The 24,758-nt window shown below is 37.5% G+C and overlaps 1 protein-coding gene across 1 annotated transcript in view; it reads right to left on the bottom strand.

Annotated features, from left to right (window-relative positions):
- The window catches only part of SHOC1 (shortage in chiasmata 1), an 85,915-nt gene that overhangs the window by 58,995 nt on the left and 2,162 nt on the right, over window positions 1-24,758 (bottom strand). Inside the window, exons 2-9 of the mRNA XM_088838271.1 lie at window positions 24,487-24,610; window positions 19,437-19,524; window positions 12,034-12,218; window positions 6,970-7,132; window positions 6,674-6,770; window positions 5,579-5,729; window positions 3,700-3,801; window positions 2,264-2,369 (exon numbers count right to left, since the gene is read on the bottom strand). Coding sequence (XP_088694397.1) covers window positions 2,264-2,369; window positions 3,700-3,801; window positions 5,579-5,729; window positions 6,674-6,770; window positions 6,970-7,132; window positions 12,034-12,218; window positions 19,437-19,524; window positions 24,487-24,610 — 1,016 coding nt within the window. The remainder of the gene's footprint in view (window positions 1-2,263; window positions 2,370-3,699; window positions 3,802-5,578; window positions 5,730-6,673; window positions 6,771-6,969; window positions 7,133-12,033; window positions 12,219-19,436; window positions 19,525-24,486; window positions 24,611-24,758) is intronic.

The following is a 24,758-nucleotide window of genomic DNA, read 5'->3' on the forward strand; positions in this document are numbered from 1 at the left end:
TGCAGGTCAGGAAGCAACAGTTAGAACTGGACATGGAACAACAGACTGGTTCCGAATAGGAAAAGGAGTACGTCAAGGTTGTATATTATCACCCTGCTTATTTAACTTATATGCAGAGTACATCATGAGGAACGCTGGGCTGGAAGAAGCACAAGCTGGAATCAAGATTGCTGGGAGAAATATCAATAACCTCAGATATACAGATGACACCACCCTTATGGCAGAAAGTGAAGAGGAATTAAAAAGCCTCTTGATGAAAGTGAAAGAGGAGAGTGAAAAGGTTGGCTTGAAGCTCAACATTCAGAAAACTAAGATCATGGCATCTGGTCCCATCACTTCATGGGAAATACATGGGAAAACAGTGGAAACAGTGTCAAACTTTATTTTTTTGGGCTCCAAAATCACTGCAGATTCTGATTGCAGCCATGAAATTAAAAGACACTTACTCCTTGGAAGGAAAGTTATGACCAACCTAGATAGCATATTAAAAAGCAGAGACATTACTTTGCCAACCAAGGTCTGCCTAGTCAAGGCTATGGTTTTTCCCGTGGTCATGTATGGATGTGAGAGTTGGACTGTGAAGAAAGCTGATCGCCGAAGAATTGATGCTTTTGAACTGTGGTGCTGGAGAAGACTCTTGAGAGTCCCTTGGACTGCAAGGAGATCCAACCAGTCCATTCTAAAGGAGATCAATCCTGGGTGTTCATTGGAAGGACTGATGCTAAAGCTGAAACTGCAATACTTTGGCCACCTCATGCGACGAGTTGACTCACTGGAAAAGACTCTGATGCTGGGAAGGATTGGGGGCGGGAGGAGAATGACAGAGAATGAGATGGCTGGATGGCATCACCGACTCGATGGACGTGAGTTTGAGTGAACTCTGGGAGTTGGTGATGGACAGGGAGGCCTGGCGTGCTGTGATTCATGGTGTCGCAAAAAGTCGGACACGACTGAGTGACTGAACTGAACTGAACTAAGTTAAATGGGGCGATTTGTGTGGGGCCTAATCCGGTATAACCGGTGTCCTTTTAAGAAGAAGAGATCAGGACATAGACGTGCATGGAGGAAAGACCACATGAAGACAAAGGGAGAAGACAGCTTTCTACAAGCCAAGGAGAGAGGCCTCAGGAAGAATCCAACCCTGCTTATATCCAGATCTCAGATTTCTAGCCTCTAGACTATGAAGAAGCCACTCCAGTACTCTTGCCTGGAGGATCCCATGGATGGAGGAGCCTGGTAGGCTGTAGTCCATGGGGTCGCTGGGGGTCGGACACGACTGAGCGACTTCACTTTCACTTTCACACATTGGAGAAGGAAATGGCAACCCACTCCAGTGTTCTTGCCTGGAGAATCCCAGGGATGGGGGAGCCTGGTGGGCTTCTGTCTATGGGGTCACACAGAGTCGGACACGACTGAAGTGACTTAGCAGCAGCAGCAGACTATGAAGAAATAAATTTTTATTGTTTAAGTCACTCAGTCTATGGTATTTGTTATGGCAGCCCTAGCAAATCAATATACTACTACACTGTATTTCATGGTAATGAGTGCCAATAGAGGCAGTGTCATTGGTAAGCATCCACTGGCAATTTTCTAAGCAGATGGTTTAAGTTTAAAATTAAAATTTTTGAGTTGTTTATATTTGATGGTGATATATTCACATTCAAAATACTAAAAGTATAAAAGAGCCTAACTCCATCACTTACTGCTGCTGCTGCTACGTCGCTTCAGTCGTGTCCGACTCTGTGCGACCCCAGAGATGGCAGCCCACCAGGCTCCCCCGTCCCTGGGATTCTCCAGGCAAGAACACTGGAGTGGGTTGCCATTGCCTTCTCCAATGTGTGAAAGTGAAAAGTGAAAGTGAAGTCGCTCAGTTGTGTCTGACTAGTAGTGACCCCATGGACTGCAGCCTACCAGGCACCTCCATCCATGGGATTTTCTAGGCAAGAGTACTGGAGTGGCTTGCCATTGCCTTCTCCACCATCACTTACTAGCTCCTATATATTGCCAGTTTACCCAGTTCCTTTCTGATTTCAACCAACATTACTTGATTTTCACGTGTCCTTCTAAAGATATTCTGTGCATATAAAAAGTTATGTACATATATATTCATATATTCCCATCAGTTTCTTATTATAAACACCATTTAATCTCTTACATTTTTTTTCACAGAAATATCTTGGAAACTGACTTAATATGGAGAGATTTAATTAAAGATTGCTTCTTCTGAATTGCAATCTGAGTTCTAGATATTATCTTTACTTACATTTTACAAACAGAAGATGGAAATGTCTGAAGTTCTGCACATAATGAATTCACTGAAGAATGGTGGTTTGTTAGGTCTAGACGAGTTAATGGCATTTCTAACTCTACTGGAATATATAAAAATTAATAAAAATCATGTTATATAAACATTGAATAAATATGTATAATTTGTGACTTTTGTAACCAACTATTATGTTCAATCATTCTGTTACAAAAAAAAATTTTCAATCGATATAAATTTGGGTTATTTGAAATACAAAATAACAGTTTTAAACTTCCATCTATATAAAGAACTACACATATATCACATGGTGTCTCAACGATGATAATGGTGATGTTTTAAAAATACAATGATAACTGAACTTTATTAAATTTACCATTTAAGATAAATTCTAAGACTTTATGTGTAATAATGTTTTATTTTTAATTTTTTTTAAGCATTAAACAGTGATAGCTTTTATTTTTTCAGCTTGAAGTTATCATTTTTTTAAAAATTATTTATTTTAATTGGAGGCTAATTATTTTACATTATTCTGTTGGTTTTGCCATACATTGACAGGTGGGAGAGGGCGAGGGTGGGATGATTTGTGAGAATGGCATTGAAATATGTATATAATCATATGTGAAACGAATCGCCAGTCCAGGTTCAATGCATGTAATAATGTTTTAAATTCTGACAAATAATACTGTCAGTACTTAGGACACAGTGCTATTTTTATCTCTGTACTAAATACTGGTGATGTTAAGCAAACAGTATTAATAGAGAGTAATTCTTCACCTTAAAAAGTCTGGAAACTAGGTGGGCTAGCACAGAATTATATTTTTATAGGGCGGGTTTGAAAAAATAATCATCATTTATGATACGGAACCAATGTGTTTCTATCACTCGCATAAATAAAACAGCATACTTTCAAATAGATGATTAATTTGATCCAGATAAAAATGTAACTAAATAACAGTATTGTCAGCACAGTTTGAAAGCAACATAGTCTGGCATTACACTGGAACAAAAGATGATTCTGACCTTCCAAATTTGGTAGGACAGTAATATTAACAATAATGATAGGATTGCTTTGGGGATTAAAAAGTAAAATTTACAAAACTGTAATAACAGTCAGCAAGACTGTTCATACTGAGGTAAAATTTTATTACTGAACTATAACATTATAAGATTTCTGTTTTTAATATTAATGCTATTTCCTTCATTCCTCTTCTTCAATCTTTGTACCTCTCCACTATATATTATTCAGTTTTGATGCCAGAAGGATGTTAACGATAGGAACAAATGTAAGGGATAGATAAAAGAACTTGGTTTGCAATAATCAAGATTTAAACATGAAAACTGTCTCTTAGTAGACTTTATATGTGAATGTATTGTACTTTTACATCATATATAGATATCCCTGATAAACTCAGTGGTTTATTCAAAATTTCTACCTGGTTGACTGTACTCTGGTTCATATTGATTTTGAATGGCCAAAATTTCTATGGAGCTGCATTTTATATCCTCAAGATCAACTCCATGCTTGATAGTAAGATCTGAAAAGACAAAAAAAGGAAGTCTATTATCAGCAATAATACTATGATATTAGTTTTCTGTAACCTTGTTCATTCCTCAGTTCATTCCACAATGACTCCTCTGAGGAGTCACTTAGTCACCATTAGAGCCAAGTAAGAAGCTTCCCTAGTGGCTCAGCTGGTAAAGAATCTGCCTGCATTGCAGGAGACTGCCTGCAATACAGGATACCCGGGTTTGATCCCTGGATGGGGAAGTTTCCCTGAAGAAGGAAGCGGCAACCCACACTCCAGTATTCTTGCCTTGAAAACCCCATGGACACTGGAGCCTGGCAGGCTACAGTCCCTAGGGTTGCAAAGAGCCAGACACAACTGAACAACTAAACTATCACCACCAGGGCCAAGTAAAGGCTGAGAGTGTAACACCACAATTATTCAATAAAGTCATTTGTGCTTTCCATTAGCATTCATGGATTTGTATCCTTCTAAAAAGCCCATAGGCTACCTGTGGTTTTGAGCTCTGCTAGATGTTCAAGTTCTAGTATAAATTTGATCCATTTACTCAGGTTGCCTTTTCGTAACCTTGCTAGACTTAAACGCTGAGCATTAATCCCCTTGATTTAGTCTTGTCTGCAAGAAAGCTTTCAAGTATGTTGATGGCAAGCATCCCTGTTTTCAATGGATATCATAAATCCCCCTTCACTCTTTCCTAATATTATATATCTTTAATTATTTCAATTGGAATTTATAAGAGGAGCGTTAAATCAGTTCAGTTCAGTTCAGTTCAGTTGCTCAGTCGTGTCCAACTCTTTGCAACCCCATGAATCACAGCACACCAGGCCTCCCTGTCCATCACCAACTCCCGGAGTTCACTCAAACTCATGTCCATCGAGTCGGCGATGCCATCCAGCCATCTCATTCTCTGTTGTCCCCGTCTCCTTCCACCCCCAATCCCTCCCAGCATCAGAGTCTTTTCCAGTGAGTCAACTCGTTGCATGAGGTGGCCAAAGTATTGGAGTTTCAGTTTTAGCATCAGTCCTTCCAATGAACATCCAGGATTGATCTCCTTTAGGATGGACTGGTTGGATCTCCTTGCAGTCCAAGGGACTCTCAAGAGTCTTCTCCAGCACCACAGTAAATATGTGGGCTCAAATTATATTAGAAGACTTCAACAATATTTACTATATTTAACTAGGAAGAAACTATCTAAATTCCAGCTTATGACTCTCCCAGTCATCTGATCCATGAATCATAACCTTACTGTGAGTCTCTAGAGTCAGCATAGAAGTTGTTAACATTTTGTCACTGTGTAAATAACTCAAAAAATTAATATAGCCATATGTGCTTTAGCTCTATTTGTATAATTACCTTGAAATAGATTAATTTGAGACATTTTAAGCGTGTAAGTATACAAAGAGAAGACAATGAGAAAAGAGTTTTATCAATAATAATTTTGAGATTTTTGCTGTGTAACCTTACAGGAAACTTTTTAAAAATCTAAAGGTTCAGAAAAGGTTTACTGACCAAGAACTTTTGTAACAAACATTATTAAGAAGTTCTAACAAATAATCGGTTTTTGGGAGGCCTTTTGAAATTATATTTTAATTTTGACATACTTATAGATTCATGTGGAATTATAAAAATAATATACAGAAATTTCATGTAAAAGGGTAACATCTTGCAAAACTTTATAAAACATCACAATCGGTATACTAACACTGAAGTTGGACACAGAACATTTCTATCACCACGATTCCAAATGTTGCCCTTTTATATCCAAACACACCCATTTAATTCTCACCTGTTTTGGAAAGGTTTTCATTTTCATCTGCATAATTTATTATTTCTGGCATTAAGTTTAATGACTCCTTCAGTTCTGAGAGTGATGGAATATCAACTTCTTGTTTGTGGCTTATAGGTGCTAACAATTCACATTCAAGCAAAGCTAATGACTAAAATAATATATAGGTAAGACAAGTTTTTAGTGAGGCTTTCCAAATAAATATTTCTGACTTCACAAAAAGATACATTTGCTTCATTGGTGTAATTTAAAAACTAAATCCACACTCAAAAATTTTAATGCTCTGCAGACATTTTATTTTAAAAGTAAGTGTAGCAGCCAAAAAATATATATTACAAGCAATTTTCTTTCTGAATAAAATCCTTCATGGCCACTGTTTGCATTAGTGATGTACAATATCCCTAGATATATAAATATTTTCTTTTGTGTTAATAACATTTCAAAATTCTAAGTTAAAGCAATCACTGCAGCAAATGAGAGTTGGTGAATGGAGTAAAAAGAGTAGGTGGAATGGAATGGATCTTTATTGCATTCCATAGAATTTATTTCTCTCTAATTCCGACAGAACTGGATTCTTCAATATGTGAGACTATATATGCATAGCTCTCAGAAGTAACAGGGGAAGAAGGAGACTGGAGAAAAGGAGCTAACAGGTGAATTAATATTTTTACCATGTGTGTTAAGGTTTTTGTTTGTAAAAAATAGAAACCTTTAAATGCCTTAAGACCAATGTATATATAATCTCTTAGTGTCCTATACCAGGTATATTGATTAAAATTATTGGGAGAGGTTTGAAAATTCCCTATACCTGGGATGCACACCAGACCAATTAGATCAGAATACATCTGAGTAGGATCCAAGCTTCAGAATTTTATTAAAATTTATCAAGTAATTTCAATCATAGCCAAGGTTTAGAATGCTATCTCTGAAGTATATTTGACTCTTTAATTGACACATGTTCAACACATTATCGAGTTTTTTAACTTGACAACAATAGATGGGCAATGTATATTACTACAACTTATAAAAGTATGATTTACTAACTTTAATTTAAAAATGACTGAAAGCAAATACTACAGCTTCATTTAAACCTACTGTATCTTTCAGTTTCTCCTGACAAAAGTCCTCTTTATCCATGTAAAAATCTTCTTTCACAAAACATTTTACATCTCCTTGAAAAGAGAAACACTCCCTTAACAAAAAATAAAACATTAAATTAGTGTTTACTAAAAACAGGGTACATACCAAACATAATTAGTCAAAATATATAGTGATTAAAATTAGACTTGAGCTAATAATAAAATACTATAATTGATAGCATCTAGACTTGTGAACATACAAAGAATATTTTCTCCTCTTAAAAATATTTACGACACTGGGCAACTAAGTACCTGAAAAATTTAGCTTCTGTGGAGATCTGTGCTTTGAAATCTGGCAAGGGATCCTTTACTAAAAATAGTTTTAGCCTACTCAACAGAGTGTGCAAAGTTGGTAGCTGATTTTTATAGGCCGTCAAATAATTTACAAAAATTATTTCTTCATCAATAGACAAATCTGAAAATAAATAAGAAATATAACAGAATAAGAACAAATCTAAAAGTTATACAAAAGGATTTAGATAATTACTGTAGTCAGCCATTGATACAGTTGGGGTTTACAAACACATTTTATTTAGTTAGTTATTTGAGTCCCTTGGACTGCAAGGAGATCCAGCCAGTCCACCCTAAAGGAGATCAGTCCTGGATGTTCATTGGAAGGATTGATGCTAAAGCTGAAACTACAATACTTTGGTCACCTCATGTGAAGAGTTGACTCACTGGAAAAGACTCTGATGCTGGGAGGGATTGGGGGCAGGAGGAGAAGGGGACAGAGAATGAGATGGCTGAATGGCATCACCGACTCGATGGACGTGAGTTTGAATGAACTCCGGGATTTGGTGATGGACAGGGAGGCCTGGCGTGCTGTGGTTCGTGGGGTCGCAAAGAGTCGGACACGACTGAGCAACTGAACTGAACTGAACTGAAAGAATGGTTGATGTACAATATTATGTAAGTTACAGGTGTATAATACACTGATTCACTTTTTAAAGGTTATACTCTACCTATATCTTGGAGAAGGAAATGGCAACCCACTCCAGTGTTCTTGCCTAGAGAATCCCATGGACGGAGGAGCTGGTGGGCTGCTGTCCATAGGGTTGCACAGAGTCAGACACGACTAAAGTGACTTAGCATGCATGCATGCATTGGAGAAGGAAATGGCAACCCACTCCAGTATTCTTGCCTGGAGAATCCCAGGGACAGAGGAGCCTGGTGGGCTGCCGTCTTTGGGGTCGCACAGAGTCGGACACGACTGAAGCGACTTAGCAGCAGCAGCAGCTACCTATAGTTATTGTAAAATATTGGCTATATTCCCCCCTGTTGTACAATGTATCATTGTAGCTTATTTTATACATAACAGTCAAACACATTTTAAATTCTTTAGTTCTTCATTGTATTGTGCAAATAAATCATGTAGCATGGGACTGGTACAGAGGTAGAAGCTCAACATGGTTTAGTACAGGGCATGGCAACTCACTCCAGTACTCTTGCCTGGAGAATTCCATGGACAGAGAAGCCTGGTGAGCCACAGTCCATGGGGTCGCAGAGTCGGACACAACTGAGTGACTAATACTTTCACACTCAGTACACTGAGTAGGGCTTCCCTGTAGCTCAAGTGGTAAAGAATCTGCCTGCAATGCAGCAGACCCAGGTTCCATCCCTGGGTTAGAAAGATCTCTTGGAGAAGGAAATGGCTATACACTCCAGTATTCTTGTCTGGAGAATCTCCTGAACAGAGGAGCCTGGTGGGCTTCAGTCCATGGGGTCACAAAGAGTCAGACATGACTGAGCAATTGATTAAGCACAGTACGGTACACTGAGTTGTAACCAAATATCCTAAAAGAGTTGTAAAGGCTCATATTTTTTTCCCCAATAAAATTAATGTAATCAATGGAGGAAGCTATCTTGTGGTCTTATGCCTCAAACTAGCCAGTTAGCCTTAGCAAGACTGTAAAGAAATAAAAGCATTTGACTTTTCCTGATCCCGGTCTTTTCTTCTGTACATGATTTTATCTCCTAAGGTCTCCAATTCATCTCCAGAGACTCACACTAGGGAATGGAGATGGTCTAAAAAGCCTACAAATGAGACCAACTCTGATTCTAGCACTCCAAAGTCATTCAAACACATTTGTTATAAAATTAATTACAATGAAAGCTATATAGCAAAGTATCTACTAGAGAAGTGTGACATAGCTTACATGTTAGAAAACATGACTGCTAACACCTAACTGCTGAAACAGGTTTATCCTCTCTATCCTCACTCTATCATGTTTGGGTCACTTTAGAATCTTAGCTAACAGTATCAGTGCTTTAGCAGTTTCTAGGCCCAGAGATGGAAGGGGGAGCAATGGTCTCTTGTTCTGGGTAGTGGCCTTTCAGTTAAGTAATTTTAAATGGTACGAGAGAAGGATAGTATGAAGTGAGGTCTCCCATGATCAACTATTTGATACATCATTGGTACACATGTACTTAAATATATGGTGTAGAGTAGGCAGGCCAGGACCATGCCTTTGCCTGGTGCTAACTTAAAATACCAAGAGAGAAATTGTTATGTAAACTAGCCTCCTAAGAGATTGCTTATCAGAACTTGTTAAGTTCCCGACAATCCTGTGGCTGAGAATGTCCCATGATATGCCAGAGAAAGTTGGCCAATCAGCACCATGTCTAAGCAGGCTTTAGTTGAGATAATTAAAGAAGGTTCACTCATACATCCATTCGGTAAATATTAATGAAGTCATATTAATAGTAAAGACTCAAAAATCATTCATTTATATCCACATCTCCACTTTCCACTTTGAAACACTGACCCTCTGGCTGTCTTCCTTCCTAAAGGTCCATACTAGTACTTCTGGGAGTACCGTAGGGACATCTCATATCAGTTTTGAGGTCTTTTTTTCCTAACCACTGTTTTGTTGAGCCAGCTGAGGGCAGCATCACACCACAACCGATGTTCTTTGTACCTGTATAAAGGTTTTAACAGAGGTGCTACTTCCTTATATTCTTATGACTATACACATTCCCTGGATTTCTTACCTTATTATACTAGTATATGTACCAACACAGATATGAGGAGACTGTTTTCCTCTACTGTAGAGGAGTGTTAAGTTTACATGAGGAAACAAAATTGTGGTTAGTTAGCTATAAAAAAAAGCAAAAGTGATCTGCTGACAGGAAAGAGGATGGGGTTATTCTTGGCAGAAAACCCAATACAATGAAATGAAAACAACTGAGTTCACTAAACTGATAAAAAACTATAAAATCAATGGTTTTCAAATATATATATGAACCTAGTCAAAAATTAATGGGAAAACGTGTTCATTATGACCACAAACATACAAATATTGAGAAATAAACACCAGCAGTGTGCAGAATGTCTATGGAAGATACCGTAAAACGTTACTGAGGATCATTTACCAATAAACAAAAGCAAAAACAACAAAACTTGAAGAAAAGGCAAAATAAACCATTTTCCTGGCTAAAAAAGGTTAACTGCAGTAAAAACTAAAAGGTTTCAATTTCTCAAGAAGTCTGTCTTGGAATTTGGAGAACTGATTACAAAGTAAATCTGGAAGAATACAGATGTGAGAGTAGGGGAGAAGACTATTAATACATGTTATATTTGTGTATTAACTAGTTAAAACTGTATGATACTGACACAGTCATAGGCAAGTCAGTAAAACATACTAGAATATCCAGAAACAAACTCTAATGTGGATAAGGATTTGGCTTATAATGTAAGTGATATTTCTAATCAATGGGGAAAGCAAAGAAGATTCCCCAAATAATACTTGGACCACTGCCAAAACATTTGGGATTTTTAAAAAATTTTACTTTTAATCATATACAAAACAAAGATCATGGCATCTGGTCCCATCACTTCATGGGAAATAGATGGAAAAACAGTGGAAACAGTGTCAGACTTTATTTTTTGGGGCTCCAAAATCACTGCAGATGCTGATTGCAGCCAGGAAATTAAAAGACGCTTACTCCTTGGAAAGTTATGACCAACCTTGATAGTATATTAAAAAGCAGAGACATTACTTTGCCAACCAAGGTCCGTCTAGTCAAGGCTATGGTTTTTCCCGTGGTCATGTATGGATGTGAGAGTTGGACTGTGAAGAAAGCTGATCGCCGAAGAACTGATGCTTTTGAACTGTGGTGTTGGAGACTCTTGAGTGTCCCTTGTACTGCAAGGAGATCCAACCAGTCCATTCTAAAGGAGATCAATCCTGGGAGTTCATTGGAAGGACTGATGCTAAAGCTGAAACTCCAATACTTTGGCCACCTCATGCGACGAGTTGACTCACTGGAAAAGACTCTGATGCTGGGAAAGGTTGGGGGCGGGAGGAGAAGGGGACGACAGAGAATGAGATGGCTGGATGGCATCACCTACTCTGTGGACATGAGTTTGAGTGAACTCCAGGGGTTGGTGATGGACAGGGAGGCCTGGCGTGCTGTGATTCATGGGGTCACGGAGAGTCGGACACAACTGAGCGACTGAACTGAACTGAACTGAACTGAAAATCTAAAAGGAAACTTTAAGTGAAAATATGAATAAATATTTATTTACTCCAAGGAAGAATTTCTAAGTATAAAAACAATGAAAGAAATCATAAAGGGAATGGTTAGGTTCAAGTTAAATATATTTGGGGTTATTGATATATAAAGATAAAATACAAGAATAGAGAAAGAGACAAAAAATCATTTCACAAAATAAAAATATGCGAATGAACACTGAATAAAAGTAATTTTAAAAATGCAAGTAAAAATATAATTTTTTGCCAATCACATTGGATAAACATTTTACAACATCAGATTTAGAATATAATTTGGATAAGATATATCTTTAAGTATTACTTACTGTAAATTCATAAAAACTGAGTGAACTTCCTGACCTAACACTGCAACTATTTTATCTCCACGTTGAATTATGGTTTCACATAAATTAGATAAGGTTGAAAATCTTCAGAATAAATGGGAAAAATAAAATGTAACTATCACTTAATAATCTAGTAATTTAATGTTATACCAGATTACCATGTCATCAGATCGCTACAGAGATGCTACTATCACTATAGCAATATGTTGTGAGCAACCTATGATGAAACCTCTGAGGCTGTTTTGAAGCCCAGCACACTTAAACTCCAAAAACAACTAAATTACAAAAAGGAGATTAATATGAAAGAAAACATTTCGCTAATGTGACAAAGTTTTGAATTTCAATTTTGCAGGTGGACATCATTAGCAAAATAAAAAAAATTTTAAAAATCCAGTAAAACAAACAAAAAAATCACTGAAATGAAAATTTATATATTAGTAAGAAATGTTTTATAACAATGGAAATAACAAATGTTTTACCTTGTTTCTGTGCTTGAAGTGATGGACAGTTTTCTAAGCAGCTGACAAGAGTAAAGAATTCATTGTATTCCTTATGGGTATATAAGCTGGCTTCCTCTACTTCAGTTTGGGAATTTGGGTTTGAACTCGGAACAATTTCATCAAATTCACAGTTAAGCTGGGTCACCATTCCTGTAACTGTTTTTCTATGATATACGAAAATTACTGATTTTGTGTATGTCTTATTTTAAAACATCTTTATTAACGAATAATAGATGTTCACTGTAGAAAGTTACCAAATTCCAACAGATATAGAGAAACATTACCCATAGATCCATCATTCAAGAGATGAATTAAAAAAGTATGTATTTTCTCAATTATTTTTGAATATTTTTAAACAAAAGTGGATTCATATACATAGTATTTTGTAACCTGTTCTTTTCTACTAAGCAATGAAGCATGAGCACATTTACATGTCAATCAATGTACATTCACTTCATTTTTTGAGTGGATGAACAAGATTCCATTGTATAGGTGAATAATTTTTTCAATTAGTTCCCTATTACTGGAAATTTAAATTTGTTATAATTGTTTGCTATTATGAGCAATAATGGAAGGAATATCTTTGTGTACTTATCTGTTTTCTCAAAATGAAATTCCTAAAAATGGAAATGATGAGGTTAAAGATATATAGATCTTTAGACTTTGCCACGCATTGCCAAAATGTCCTTGTGCTGGATAGTCAATGTCTGCTTTTCCATGTCATTATTTAACCTTTTATACTCTGTTCTACATCCTAGGAGACTGATCTCAATGAACCAAATAAACTCCCTTGCCTAGACTTCTGGTTGGATTTAGCCAATGGAAGCATTGGCAGGAGATCAAAGGTGGGAAAATAAATAGGTTGAAATATTATTTTTTCTAAATCTTTCCCTTCGGGGCCACAGTTTGGAGAGATAGCTACGTTCTTCAACCAACAGTTACATCTTTAATCACACAGCATCTCTCTTGTACCTACAGTTCTTACTGCATTGGTCACTTCAGTCCCTTTTCTTCTTCAAGCTTAGGGTGGTAATAACTTCCAGGCACTGTGAGTCCTGGGAACCTTTTTTGGTTCCCTTGACCCTACCTGTACCTTGCTTGTTTCCTGACTGACCCAGATATATCCATCATTGTTTATATCATCAGGTTATTTGAACTTAAAAGAGACCTTTCTACTGAATTTTCCATTAAATAAATATACTACTGGCAATTCGGCTACATATTCTAATATATATTTTTATGATGTCCTAAAATATTTAGCCTTAATACACAGACTGAAAGAACCAGAATCAATATAATTTCCCAGTGAACTGAAGAAAATAATGAATATGCCATATCTTAAAATCATGTGTAGAAAAATCTCTAGAGTTTCTGCTTTATTCTTTATAAAAATACAAGGTACCAGAAAAAAATATTTTAGCTCCTTCAGTTTCATATTACTCATGAGAAAGATGATTCCTATGTGGATCTTTCAGTTCAGTTCAGTTCAGTCACTCGGTCGTGTCCGACTCTTTGTGACCCCATGAATCACAGCGCGCCAGGCCTCCCTGTCCATCACCAGCTCCCAGAGTTCACTCAAACTCATGTCCATTGAGTCGGTGATGCGGATCTTTAGAGGCTTCTAAATTTAGTGCTTAGATAGCTACTTTAAAAAAAATATGACTGACAGAGACAATACTTAACAGTAATCGGTGGTACTATCATTTTTTAATTTTTTAAATATAATTTTATTTATTTATTTTTGGCTGGGCTGGGTGTTTGCTGCTGCACAGGCTTTTCTCTAGTTGCTGCCAGCAGGGGCTACTCTGTAGTTGTGGTACATGGGCTTCTCATTGCGGGGGCTTCTCTTGTTGTGGAGCACAGGCTCTAGGGCATGTGGGCTTCAGTAATTGTGGCACGTGGGCTCAATAGTTGTGGCACATGGGCTTAGTTGCTCCACAACATGCAGGATCTTCCTGGATTAGGGATTGAACCCAGGTCTTCTGCACTGGCAGGCAGATTCTTTACCATTGAGCCACCACAGAAGCCTGGTACTACAGTTTTGAGAAAACCCTGTCAAATCTCTTTCCCTCACCATAAGTGATCTTTAAAGACAAGTGTTTCCGGGTTTTCTTTTTCCCTCTTTGTCCAATATTATCTATTTTTTTTGTTCACTGGTACCTCCTCCTCTGCCTAACTTGTAGATCCTGATGTTTCCTGGGCTTTCAGTCTGCATTGTCTTTGCTTTCTTTCTATATCATTCTTTTTTTGGGTAAATTCATCCACTCCTGTTCACTAATTCTTTAACTCAAAAGAAATATTTATTGAGTGTCTACAATGTGCTAGCACAATTTCAGGCACCGAGTGTGGAGAGGTGAACAAACCAGTGTCCTTGCCCTCACAAAGTTTTACATGATAATGGGATGATAAACAAATAAATAGGTAAATGACATCATGAAAAACTCTTATGAGTGAAATAAAATGAGATATTAGGACATCAAGTAATAGCCAGAGGGATAACAAAAGGTATGTTTTAGAGAGAGTAGTTAGTGAACGGCCTTCTGAGGAACGGCGTTACCTAAATAATGGTAAAGAGCAAGCCATACAGAGGCTCAGAGTAGAGGAACAAGTTGACGTAGTCAGAGAAAAGCAGAAAGGTCAGGTTGACTGGACCTGAGTAAGGTTAGATAGGTGGGCAAGCAAGATCATGTTGGATCTTAGAGGACTTGGTAAGAACACTGGATTTTATTCTATATGAAATGGGATACCAGTAATGAAAGGCATAACCCACCAATAACTGAAACACTTCATGAACTGCTTTGTGTCTTTAAAAATAAATATCACAGGCAAACTCTTTAAGAAAATAAGTAAATTCTTGTGACTTTAGTTTAGGTAAAGGCTTCTTAGATTTGATACCAAAAGTACAAATAACAAAATTGAACTTCATAAAAATCCAAAAAATTTTTGCTTGAAAGGATACCATCAAGGGAGTGAAAAGGCAAGCCACAGGAGAAAATATTAGCAAGTCACATATCTAATAAGAGACCTGGATCTGGAAGACATAAGGAACTCTTAAACCTCAATAATAAAAAGGTACATAACATAATTTAAAAATGGCAAAGAACTTGAATAGTCATTTCTCCAAGGAAGATATACTAACAGCCAATAATTAAAGGAAAAGACGTTCAACATCATTAGCCATCAGGGAAATGAAAATCAAAACTACAATGATGTGCAATGAGCCATTCACTAGGATGGTTATAATTAAAAAGACAGATTAAGTGTTGCCAAGATATAAATTGTAACCTTCATACACTGCTAGTGGGAATATAAAGTAGTACATCTGCATGGAAAACAAGTATTTACAAAGTTACCATAAGATTTAGCAATTTCACTACTGCAGAGATAAAATCCTACGTCTGCATAAAAACTTGTCCACAATTGTTTATGGGGCTTCCCTGGTGGCTCAGACAGTAAAGAATCTGCCTGCAAAGCTATGGGTTTTCCAGTAGTCATGTACGGATGTGAGAGTTGGACCATAAAGAAGGCTGAGCACCAAAGAAGTGATGCTTTTGAACTGTGGTTCTGGAGAAGACTCTTGAGAGTTTACTGGACAGGAAGGAGATTGTCAATCCTAAAGGAAATCAACCCTGAATATTCATTGGAAGGACTGATGCTGAAGCTGAAGCTCTAATACTTTGGCCACATAATGCAAAGAGCCGACTCATTGGAAAAGACCCTGATACTGGCAAACAGTGAGAGCATGAGAAGGGAGCAACAGAGGAAGAGATAATTGGATGGCATCACCGACTCAGTAGACACGAGTTTGAGCAAACTCTGGGAGACAGTGAAGGACAGGAAAGCCTGGCATGTTGCAGTTCATGGGGTTGCAGAGTTGGACATACTTATCAAAAAACAACTACTGTTTATAGCAGCATTACTCATAAGAGCCAAAAAGTGGACACAAATGTCCATCGACTGATGAATGGATGAATAACATGTGGTATATTCATACAATGGAATATTATTTGATCATAAAAAATGAAGTACTGATACATGCTACAAAATAAAAAAGTATTAGTCACTCAGTCATGTCTCTTTGCAACCCCATGGACTGTAGCCCTCCAGGCTCTTTTGTACATGGAATTCTCCAAGTAAGAATATTGAAGTGAATAGCCATTTCCTTCTCCAGGGCATCTTCCTGACCCAGGGATGAATCTTAAAAACATTATGCCAAGTAAAAGAGGCTGGTCACAAAGGATCACATATATATGTATGATATTGCTATTTATAATAAGAGATATATGTTTGGTCTTCATACCCATTTCTAGCACAAAGCTCCTAGGGTCACTGGACTTTCTTAAGTGCTAAAGCTGACTTTTGTTATGTTAATAGGGTAACTTTTGGGAAGCGCCTAAGGATGGTGACTGGTTGCCAGGAGAATCAACCATGTGGTTAGAAGATTGGAACAGTCAGTTCCACTCCTCTGACCTCCAGGAAGGGGAGAGGGGCTGGAAGTTGAATCAACTGCCAGTGACCAACCATGTAATCAATCCTGCCCATGCAATGAAGCCTTCGTAAAAACACAGAAGGACTGGGTTAAGAAAACGTCCAGGTTGGTGAACACATGGAGGTGCTGGGAAAGTAAGGTGATAGAAGAGAACATGGAAGTTCCATGACCTTTCCCCGTGCCTTGCCCTATCTGTCTCTTCTGTCTGACTGTTTCTGAGTTATACCCTTTTATAGTAAACTGGTAATTCAGTGAGTAAAATATTCCTGTGAATTCTATGAGTCTAGAATTCATAGTTGCTGGAGTCTTGAGTCAATCAATTTGATTGAACCCAAAGAGGGGGTTGTTGGAATCTCTGATCTATAGCTGGTCAGTCAGAAGCATAGGTGATAACCTTGCAAATGGCCTCTGAAGTGTAGGGTGCAGGAGCAGTTTCATAGGACTAAACCCTTAACCTATGGGATCTTAATTTCCATTAGGTAACAAAGCTCCTGAATTTAAAATTAAATTTCAATTTGGGAAAGCCTGCTAAACCTTCTGCTCAGTTTTGCTCTGAACCAAAAACTGCTCTAAAAAATAAAGTTCATTAAAAATTAAATTTTACTTAATTTTACAAACTTGAAACTGATGATGGCTAACACACACACAAGGAGGGTGGAAGGCCATGGCTAGTAAGGTAGTTTCACAATTCATGAGGGACCGAGACTCCTTTTGTTTGACTCTGCCATTCCTAGACTTTGTCCTGTCACGTATACTCCAAGGTGGTTGCTGCAGCCAACATCTGCATTCTAACATCAGGAAGGAGAAAAACACGCTGCTTCCTTTTAAGCCATTCTCCAGAAACTGCATATGTCCCTTTTGCTTATATGCTTTGGGAGGAGCTTAGTCATATGGCTATGTTTGGCTGTAGGGAGGCAGAGAAATGTGAATTGTATCCTAGGTGGTGCCACAGATTCCATCTTTTTTGCCATGGGTTCTATCTTGAAGGTACTATAAAATGAATGGAAGATCAGACAAGACAGGGTGCCCATTCCTTCAGGGCCTCAAATTTCTCTCATACAGGAATCTTTTGTGTGCTCCAAAGTAGCCTGATGATTACTTATTGCACGTTCTTGCCTCTGTATCTTCAGATGTACTGTTTCCTTTGAAATGCTTTCTTTCAAGTTAGTTTCTCCTTTGTCCAACACAAGTTCAATTCCCACTTCTTTATGAAGTTGATCTCTCCTGCTTATAAATGCACAGCTCTACCAATCTAACTCATAGGGAGAAGAGAGATTTTAGAGATTATTTTGTATCTTGTAACTCAAACTAGGTTCTTGGACCAGTAGCATCAGCACACTTAGAAGCGTATTAGACATGCAGAATCTCAGGCCCCAACACAGACCGACTGAATCAGAATCTTCATTTTTAACAGGATCCTCAGGTGATTCATATGTAAATTAAAGTTTGAGAAGCACTGACCCATCATCTTTATACTGAATCAAAAAGTGAGGGTCAGGGACTTCCCTGGTGGTCCAGCAGTTAAGAATCCACCTGCCAGTGCAGGGGGCTTAGGTTCCATCCCTGGTCCATGAAGATTCCACGTGCCACAGAGCAGCTAAGCCACAACAGTAGTTGTGTGCCACAACTACTGAGCAAAGGCTCTAGAACCTGTGCTTTGCAAGAAGAAAAATCATGGTAAGGAGAAGCCCACGAATCTCAACAAATAATAGCCCCTGCTCTCGGTAACTAGAGAAAGCCTACTGGTAACGAAGACCCTGTACAGCCAAAAATAAATAAATAAAAAGTGAGGGTCAGAGAGAGAAAATGGCTTGTTGACTAGTTAGTACTTAACTTTTCAAATGAAAAGTTAAAATCCACATCTTTTAGTTCATAGTGCAAAGCTCTTTCCACTACAGCTTGTTGTGTCCTCCCTGCTCCAGAGTTTATTCCTGTGATAGATGCTTTGCATTGACCTTATACCTTGTGATAGACCTTTTGAGGGTAATTTTATATTATCATTTAATTCTTAACATTGTCAATTTTTTCTGTTCATATATTATTTTCCTAATCTGATTTTAAATTCCTAGATGATAGAAATAGTTTATTGGGCTTCTCTTAGAGTCTGGACACATTTAAGTTGGTCATTTGTTTCAAATGTAACTAAGGAAAACAAATTACTAAAACTTGAAACTCTGAAAACGAACTAAATCCTTTGGGTCTGATCAGAACTCTTTGCATGAAGTGATGCAACAGAGTCACTGATTTACAATTATATTAACAGATAGAATGGGTTAGATGTTCTTCCTCAGATTATGCTCTGCGAGCCTATCTCCGTCATTGTACTTCCCACATTCCATTGTATTACTTATTTATAAATCTCTTATTCTCTAGTTTCTGATGTTCTTTGAGAGCAGAGACTGTATCTAAATTTTTTATCCTGTATCCAGCACACAACATGGTATCTGGTAAATATTTGATGAATGACTAGACTACTAATAAATAACGTTTTGACAAAGTATGTTAGAAAATAGCCTTAAGTGTGCATTTATACTGCAAGGATAAAAAGACTGATTTTTATCAGTCTTTTATAAAGGATTTTCTATAGATACTTTCTACCAAAATTTCACTTATTGTTAAAAGCATAATAGCATCTTGGTTTTATTTCCAGCTCTTGCAAAACAAATGCACAGAAAACTGTTAATATGTGATAAATGAGGGGAAGGTTAAAAAAAGAGGTTGTAAATAACTTTGATTAAACTCTTCTTTGTGATTCAGACTAGAACTTGTTTTTTGGATAAAAGAAGAAAACCTGTGAGGATATAAATGAAAGGATCTTTTCTCTTAGGTAACTGAGGAACTTACTATTCATCTTCTAGATGTAAAGGGGAAATTTGGGGTTAAGGACACATACTTCTCAAGGAACTCGTCCACAGTGAGACTTGCTTTCCATTGATCCAAGACTGAGATATCTGTCTTTTCCCAGATTGAAACAGCTGAAACTAGAAAGGAGAATGGCAAACATTAGCTTCTGAAATTTTCTTTTACACAACACAGGGAAGCCAAACATTCACCTTTTACATTATGGTGTTATCTTTATTTGTTCACAAATGTAATTTTTTCAGAGTTATCAGTTCAGTTCAGTTGCTCTGTGGTGTCTGACTTTATGTGGCCCCATGGACTGCAGCATACCAGGCCCCTCAGTCCATCACCAACTCCTGGAGCTTGCTTAAACTCAAGTCCATCGAATTGGTGATGCCATCCAACCATCTCATCCTCTGTCATCCCCTTCTCCTATTGCCTTCAATCTTTCCCAGCATCAGGGTCTTCTTAAATGAGTCAGTTCTTTGCATCAGGTGACCAAAGTATTAGAGCTTCAGCTTCAGCATCAGTCCTTCAAATGAGTAATCAGGACTGATTTTCTTGAGGACTAACTGGTTAGATCTCCTTGCAGTCCAAGGGACTCTTAAGAGTCTTCTCCAACACCATAGTTCAAAAGCATAAATTCTTCAGGGCTCAGCTTTCTTTATGGTCTAACTCTCACATCCATACATGACCACAGGAAAAACCATAGCTTTGACTAGATGGACCATTGTCAGCAAAGCAATGTCTCTGCTTTTTAATATGCTGTCTAGGTTTGTCATAGCTTTTCTTCCAAGGAGCAAGCATCTTTTGATTTCATGGCTGCAATCACCATCTGCAGTGATTTTGGAGCCCAAGAAAGTAAAGTCTGTCACTGTTTTCATTGTTTCCCCATCTATTTGCCATGAAATGATGGGACCAGATGCCATGATCTTAGTTTTCTGAATGTTGAGCTTGAAGCCAACTTTTTCAGTCTCCTCTTTCACTTTCATCAAGAGGCTCTTTAATTCTTCTTTACTTTCTGCCATAAGGATGGTGTCATCTGCATATCTGAGGTTATTGATATTTCTCCCGGCAATCTTGATTCCAGCTTGTGCTTCATTCAGCCCAGCATTTCGCATAATATACTTTGCATATAAGTTAAATAAACAGGATGACAATATACAGCCTTGATGTACTCATTTCCCAATATGAACCAGTCTGTTGTTGCATGTCCAGTTCTAACTGTTGCTTCTTGACCTGCATACAGATTTCTCAGAAGGCAAGTAAGGTGGTCTGTTATTCCCTTCTCTTTAAGAATTTTTCACAGTTTGTTGTGATCCACACAGTCAAAGGCTTTAGCATAGTCAATAAAGCAGAAGTAGATGTTTTTCTGGAACTCTCTTGCTTTTTTGATGATCCAACGAATGTTTGCAATTTGATCCCTGGTTCCTCTGCCCTTTCTACATCCAGTTTGAACATCTGGAAGTTCATGGTTCACGTACTTTTGAAGCCTGACTTGGAGAATTTTGAACAGTTACTTTGCTAGAGTGTGAGATGAGTGCAATTGTGTGGTAGTTGGAATGTTCTTTGGCATTGCCTTTCTTTGGGATTGGAATGAAAACTGACCTTTTCCAGTCCTGTGGCCACTGCTGCGTTTTCCAAATTTGCTGGCATACTGAGTGCAGCACTTTCACAGCATCATCATTTAGGTTTGAAATAGCTCAACTGGAATTCCATCACCTCCACTAGCTTTGCTTGCAGTGATGCTTCCTACGGCCCACTTGACTTTTCACTCCAGGATATCTGGCTCTAGGTGGATGATCACACCATCGTGATTATCTGGGTCAGTAAGATATTTTTTGTATAGTTCTTCTGTGTATTCGTGCCATCTCTTCTTAATAGCTCTATACAGTCAGCAAAAACAAGACAGGGAACTGACTATGGCTCAGATCATGAACTCCTTATTGCCAAATTCAGACTTGAAGAAAGTAGGGAAAATCACTAGACCATTCAGGTATGACCTAAATCAAACCACTTACAATTATACAGTGGAAGTGACAAATAGATTCAAGGGATTAGATTTGATAGAGTGCCAGAAGAATTATAGATGGATGTTTGTGACATTGTACAGGAGGCAGTGATCAAGACCATTCCCAAGAAAAAGAAAAGCAAAAAGGCAAAATGATTGTCCTGAGGAGGCCTTACAAAGAGAAAAGAACAGAAGCTAAAGGCAAAGAAGAAAAAGAAAGATATACCCCTCTGAAAGCAGAGTTCCAAATAATAGCAAGGAGAGATAAGAAAGCCTTCCTCAATGATCAATGCAAAGAAATAGAGGAAAACAATAGAATGGGAAAGACTAGAGATCTCTTCAAAGTTATACCAGATTCCAAATACTTAAATAATCATTCTGATTTTTATAGCCCCCACCAAAAAAAAACCAAAACACAACCAAACTACCCTGTCAATCATGGAACAATATCACCTGAACATAGTATCCTCATTTTTACAGCCTTTCTTTTGCTTATACAGCACTATCATCCCAGACAATCCTGTTCCACCGCTCATGTGACTGCTCATAAAACCAGCTCACTTTGGTACACTCCCCTTGAAGGGCCATAATATTGTCAGTAGCACGCACTTCAGTACTTAATCATATGCAGTCATATTTCAAATTTTTATGTGTATCTATAGCTTGTCTCCCAAAATAGAGCCTCAGTTCCTTAAGGAGAGGGACCATGTTGGATGCTTGTGTCAGCAAAAGCACTCAGTGAAGAGGCAAAGGACTTGTATTCTACCTAAGTGCTGGTTCTTACTAGTTTTGTTACCTTGAACAAATCACTGAACATTTGAGTCTGGGCTTCACTGAAAAATATAAAAATTTAGTGGTTAAGAATACAGGCCTGAAAAAAAAAAAAAGAGAATACAGGTCTGGAATCATCCTAACTAGATTTTAATACATACTGCTACTTACTAACTGTATGATCTTGTGTAAATCTCTTAACCTCTTTCTAACTCAGTTTCCTTAACTGCAAATTAGGAATAATGATGACCTTTTCATAGCATTGTAAAGATTAAATGTGCTAAGACATGTAAATTGCTTAGAAAGGTGACTGATATGGTATAACTGCCTAATAAATCTTGGCTGTTATGATTTTTAAAAAGAAGAAAAGGAAAAGAAATAAGAGAAATAATTAATTCATTTTCCCTTTTGTACTTTAAGAGAAGCAGTTTGATGAAAACTACTACTCTTGATGGGGCTTCCCAGGTGGTGCTAGTGGTAAAACCCCGCCCGCCATTGCAGGAGACATAAGAGATGCGAGTTCGATCCCTAGGTCGGGAAGATCCCTTGGAGAGGGCATGGCAATCCACTTCAGTATTCTTGACTGGAAAATCCCAAGGACAGAAGAGCCTGGCAGGCTACAGTATATAGGGTTGCAGAGAGTCAGACACGACTGAAGCGACTTAGCACGCACGCAAGCATGCACTACTGTTGATCTTGTTTCCAACCTGATCGAGACCTTCAGTCCACTGACCCTATCATTTTTACAATATTCCTCCTCCCTCATGTCCTCGTTTCCTTTCGTACAGTTTAGTTTCCATGGCCTCATAATCACTCTCTTACAAAGAGTCAAGTCCCTTGGCTCTCTTTGCCTTATACCAACTTAGAAAACCCTTAGTCTTTACTTTGTATATATGCACTAAAAGGGAAAATGTTAGTCGTTCTGTTATGTCTGACTCTTTGTGACCCCAGGGAGGGTAGCCAGCCAGGCTCCTCTGTCCATTAACTTCTCCAGGCAAGAATACTGGAGTGGGTGGCCATTAGCTTCTCCAGGGGATCTTCCCAACCCAGGGATCCAACCTGGGTCTCCTGCATTGCCAGCGGATTCTCTACCATCTGATCCACCAGGAACTCATATGTGTATATGTACACTAGAACAATTAAAAGTTATTTGGAAAAAAAATTCACCCAGCCATTCTGAATGAGCTCACTTCAAATTATGACCATAAATTTTAAATGGGCATCCAACTTTGACAGATGATAATAGTAATTCATTTTAATATCCCCTTAATAAAAAGGATTTTCTCATTCTTCAAGACATTTGACACCTCCCTTCAAATTTTTGATACTCATCCCCCACCCACTCTCTGTCAGAAAATTAATATAAATAGAGAAGAACAACCTCATCTTCCACCACCAATTCTAACATTTCACTGGCATAAGTACCTGCAAACTTTGCCTTCCTCTCTATCACAGTAGAAGAACCATCCTGGCTTCCAACACCAACTCCTCCAATTGTGCTCTTGGTTCTATTCTCTTTGACTGAGTTATCATTTTTCTTTCCTGCATCATCATTTTCTCTCTTTTTACCAAGATTATTTCCTTTGGCAAACAAACATTTCATAGTCTCTTTCCTTATTATGCATATATATTTTTTAAATCTCACATCTTAAAAACATTCTCTTTAACTCATTTCTCCCTTCAGCTAGTACACCTTCATTTTTCTATGTACTGTCACAGCAAAATTCATCAAAAGAGCTCACTATGTCCACCATCTCACATCCCCCTGTGCATTCTCTCCTCAAAATACTCTGACCAGGTTTTCATACATAATATTCCAGGGAAACCACTCCTATCAAGGTTATCGATCTACATTTAATTAAGCTAATGGTCAATTCTATTCTCATCTTACTTGACACTTGCCAAAGCAAAAGATGATGCTTCATACATAGTCATCTGAAAAATAGTTTCATAGTCAGTGTATCATTACAACTTAGAGTAGCCTTCATACAGTTGGGAAAGATGCTGCTGTAATACAAATAGTAGAATGTCAGAATATTTTAAGTCTTCATCATTTACATGTCTTTTGTTTTATTCATATCTAGTATAAGCTTTCCAGTTCCTTACTTTGTCACCTAAATTCTTTGTCACATAAAAATATTAACTTTGTCACCTAAATACTTTGTCACATAAAAATATTAATTTATAAACTTCTTGGAAGTCTGATATGAATACATTTTTATATAATGAGAAAACAGTGCATTTTCTTAATAATTTATTATGCTAAACTCTGAAATACTTTTAAAAATAGATTTTTTAAAAAAATAAAAATAAAACATACCTCTTGTCCATGGCCTCCTAAACTTATTATCAATAACACTTGCAGGATAATTGTCATCTTGATATAAACATGAAGGGATCCGAAGCAATAAAGCATCTTTACACAACTTCTTTCTAACTACACTCTGTGTAAGAAAGATTACGAAATCTTTTAATATATATTGAATTTAAAATATTTATCTGTCATATTCCAGAATATTAAAATTCTCTATTGTTTCAAATTTATATTATTTTCATTTAAAGGTAATACATGTTCACTATAAAATATCTAAC

The sequence above is a fragment of the Moschus berezovskii genome, chromosome 7 (genome assembly GCF_049115385.1).
Source record: "Moschus berezovskii isolate FMDL1 chromosome 7, NW_MosBer_1.0, whole genome shotgun sequence".
Lineage (NCBI taxonomy): Eukaryota > Metazoa > Chordata > Mammalia > Artiodactyla > Moschidae > Moschus > Moschus berezovskii.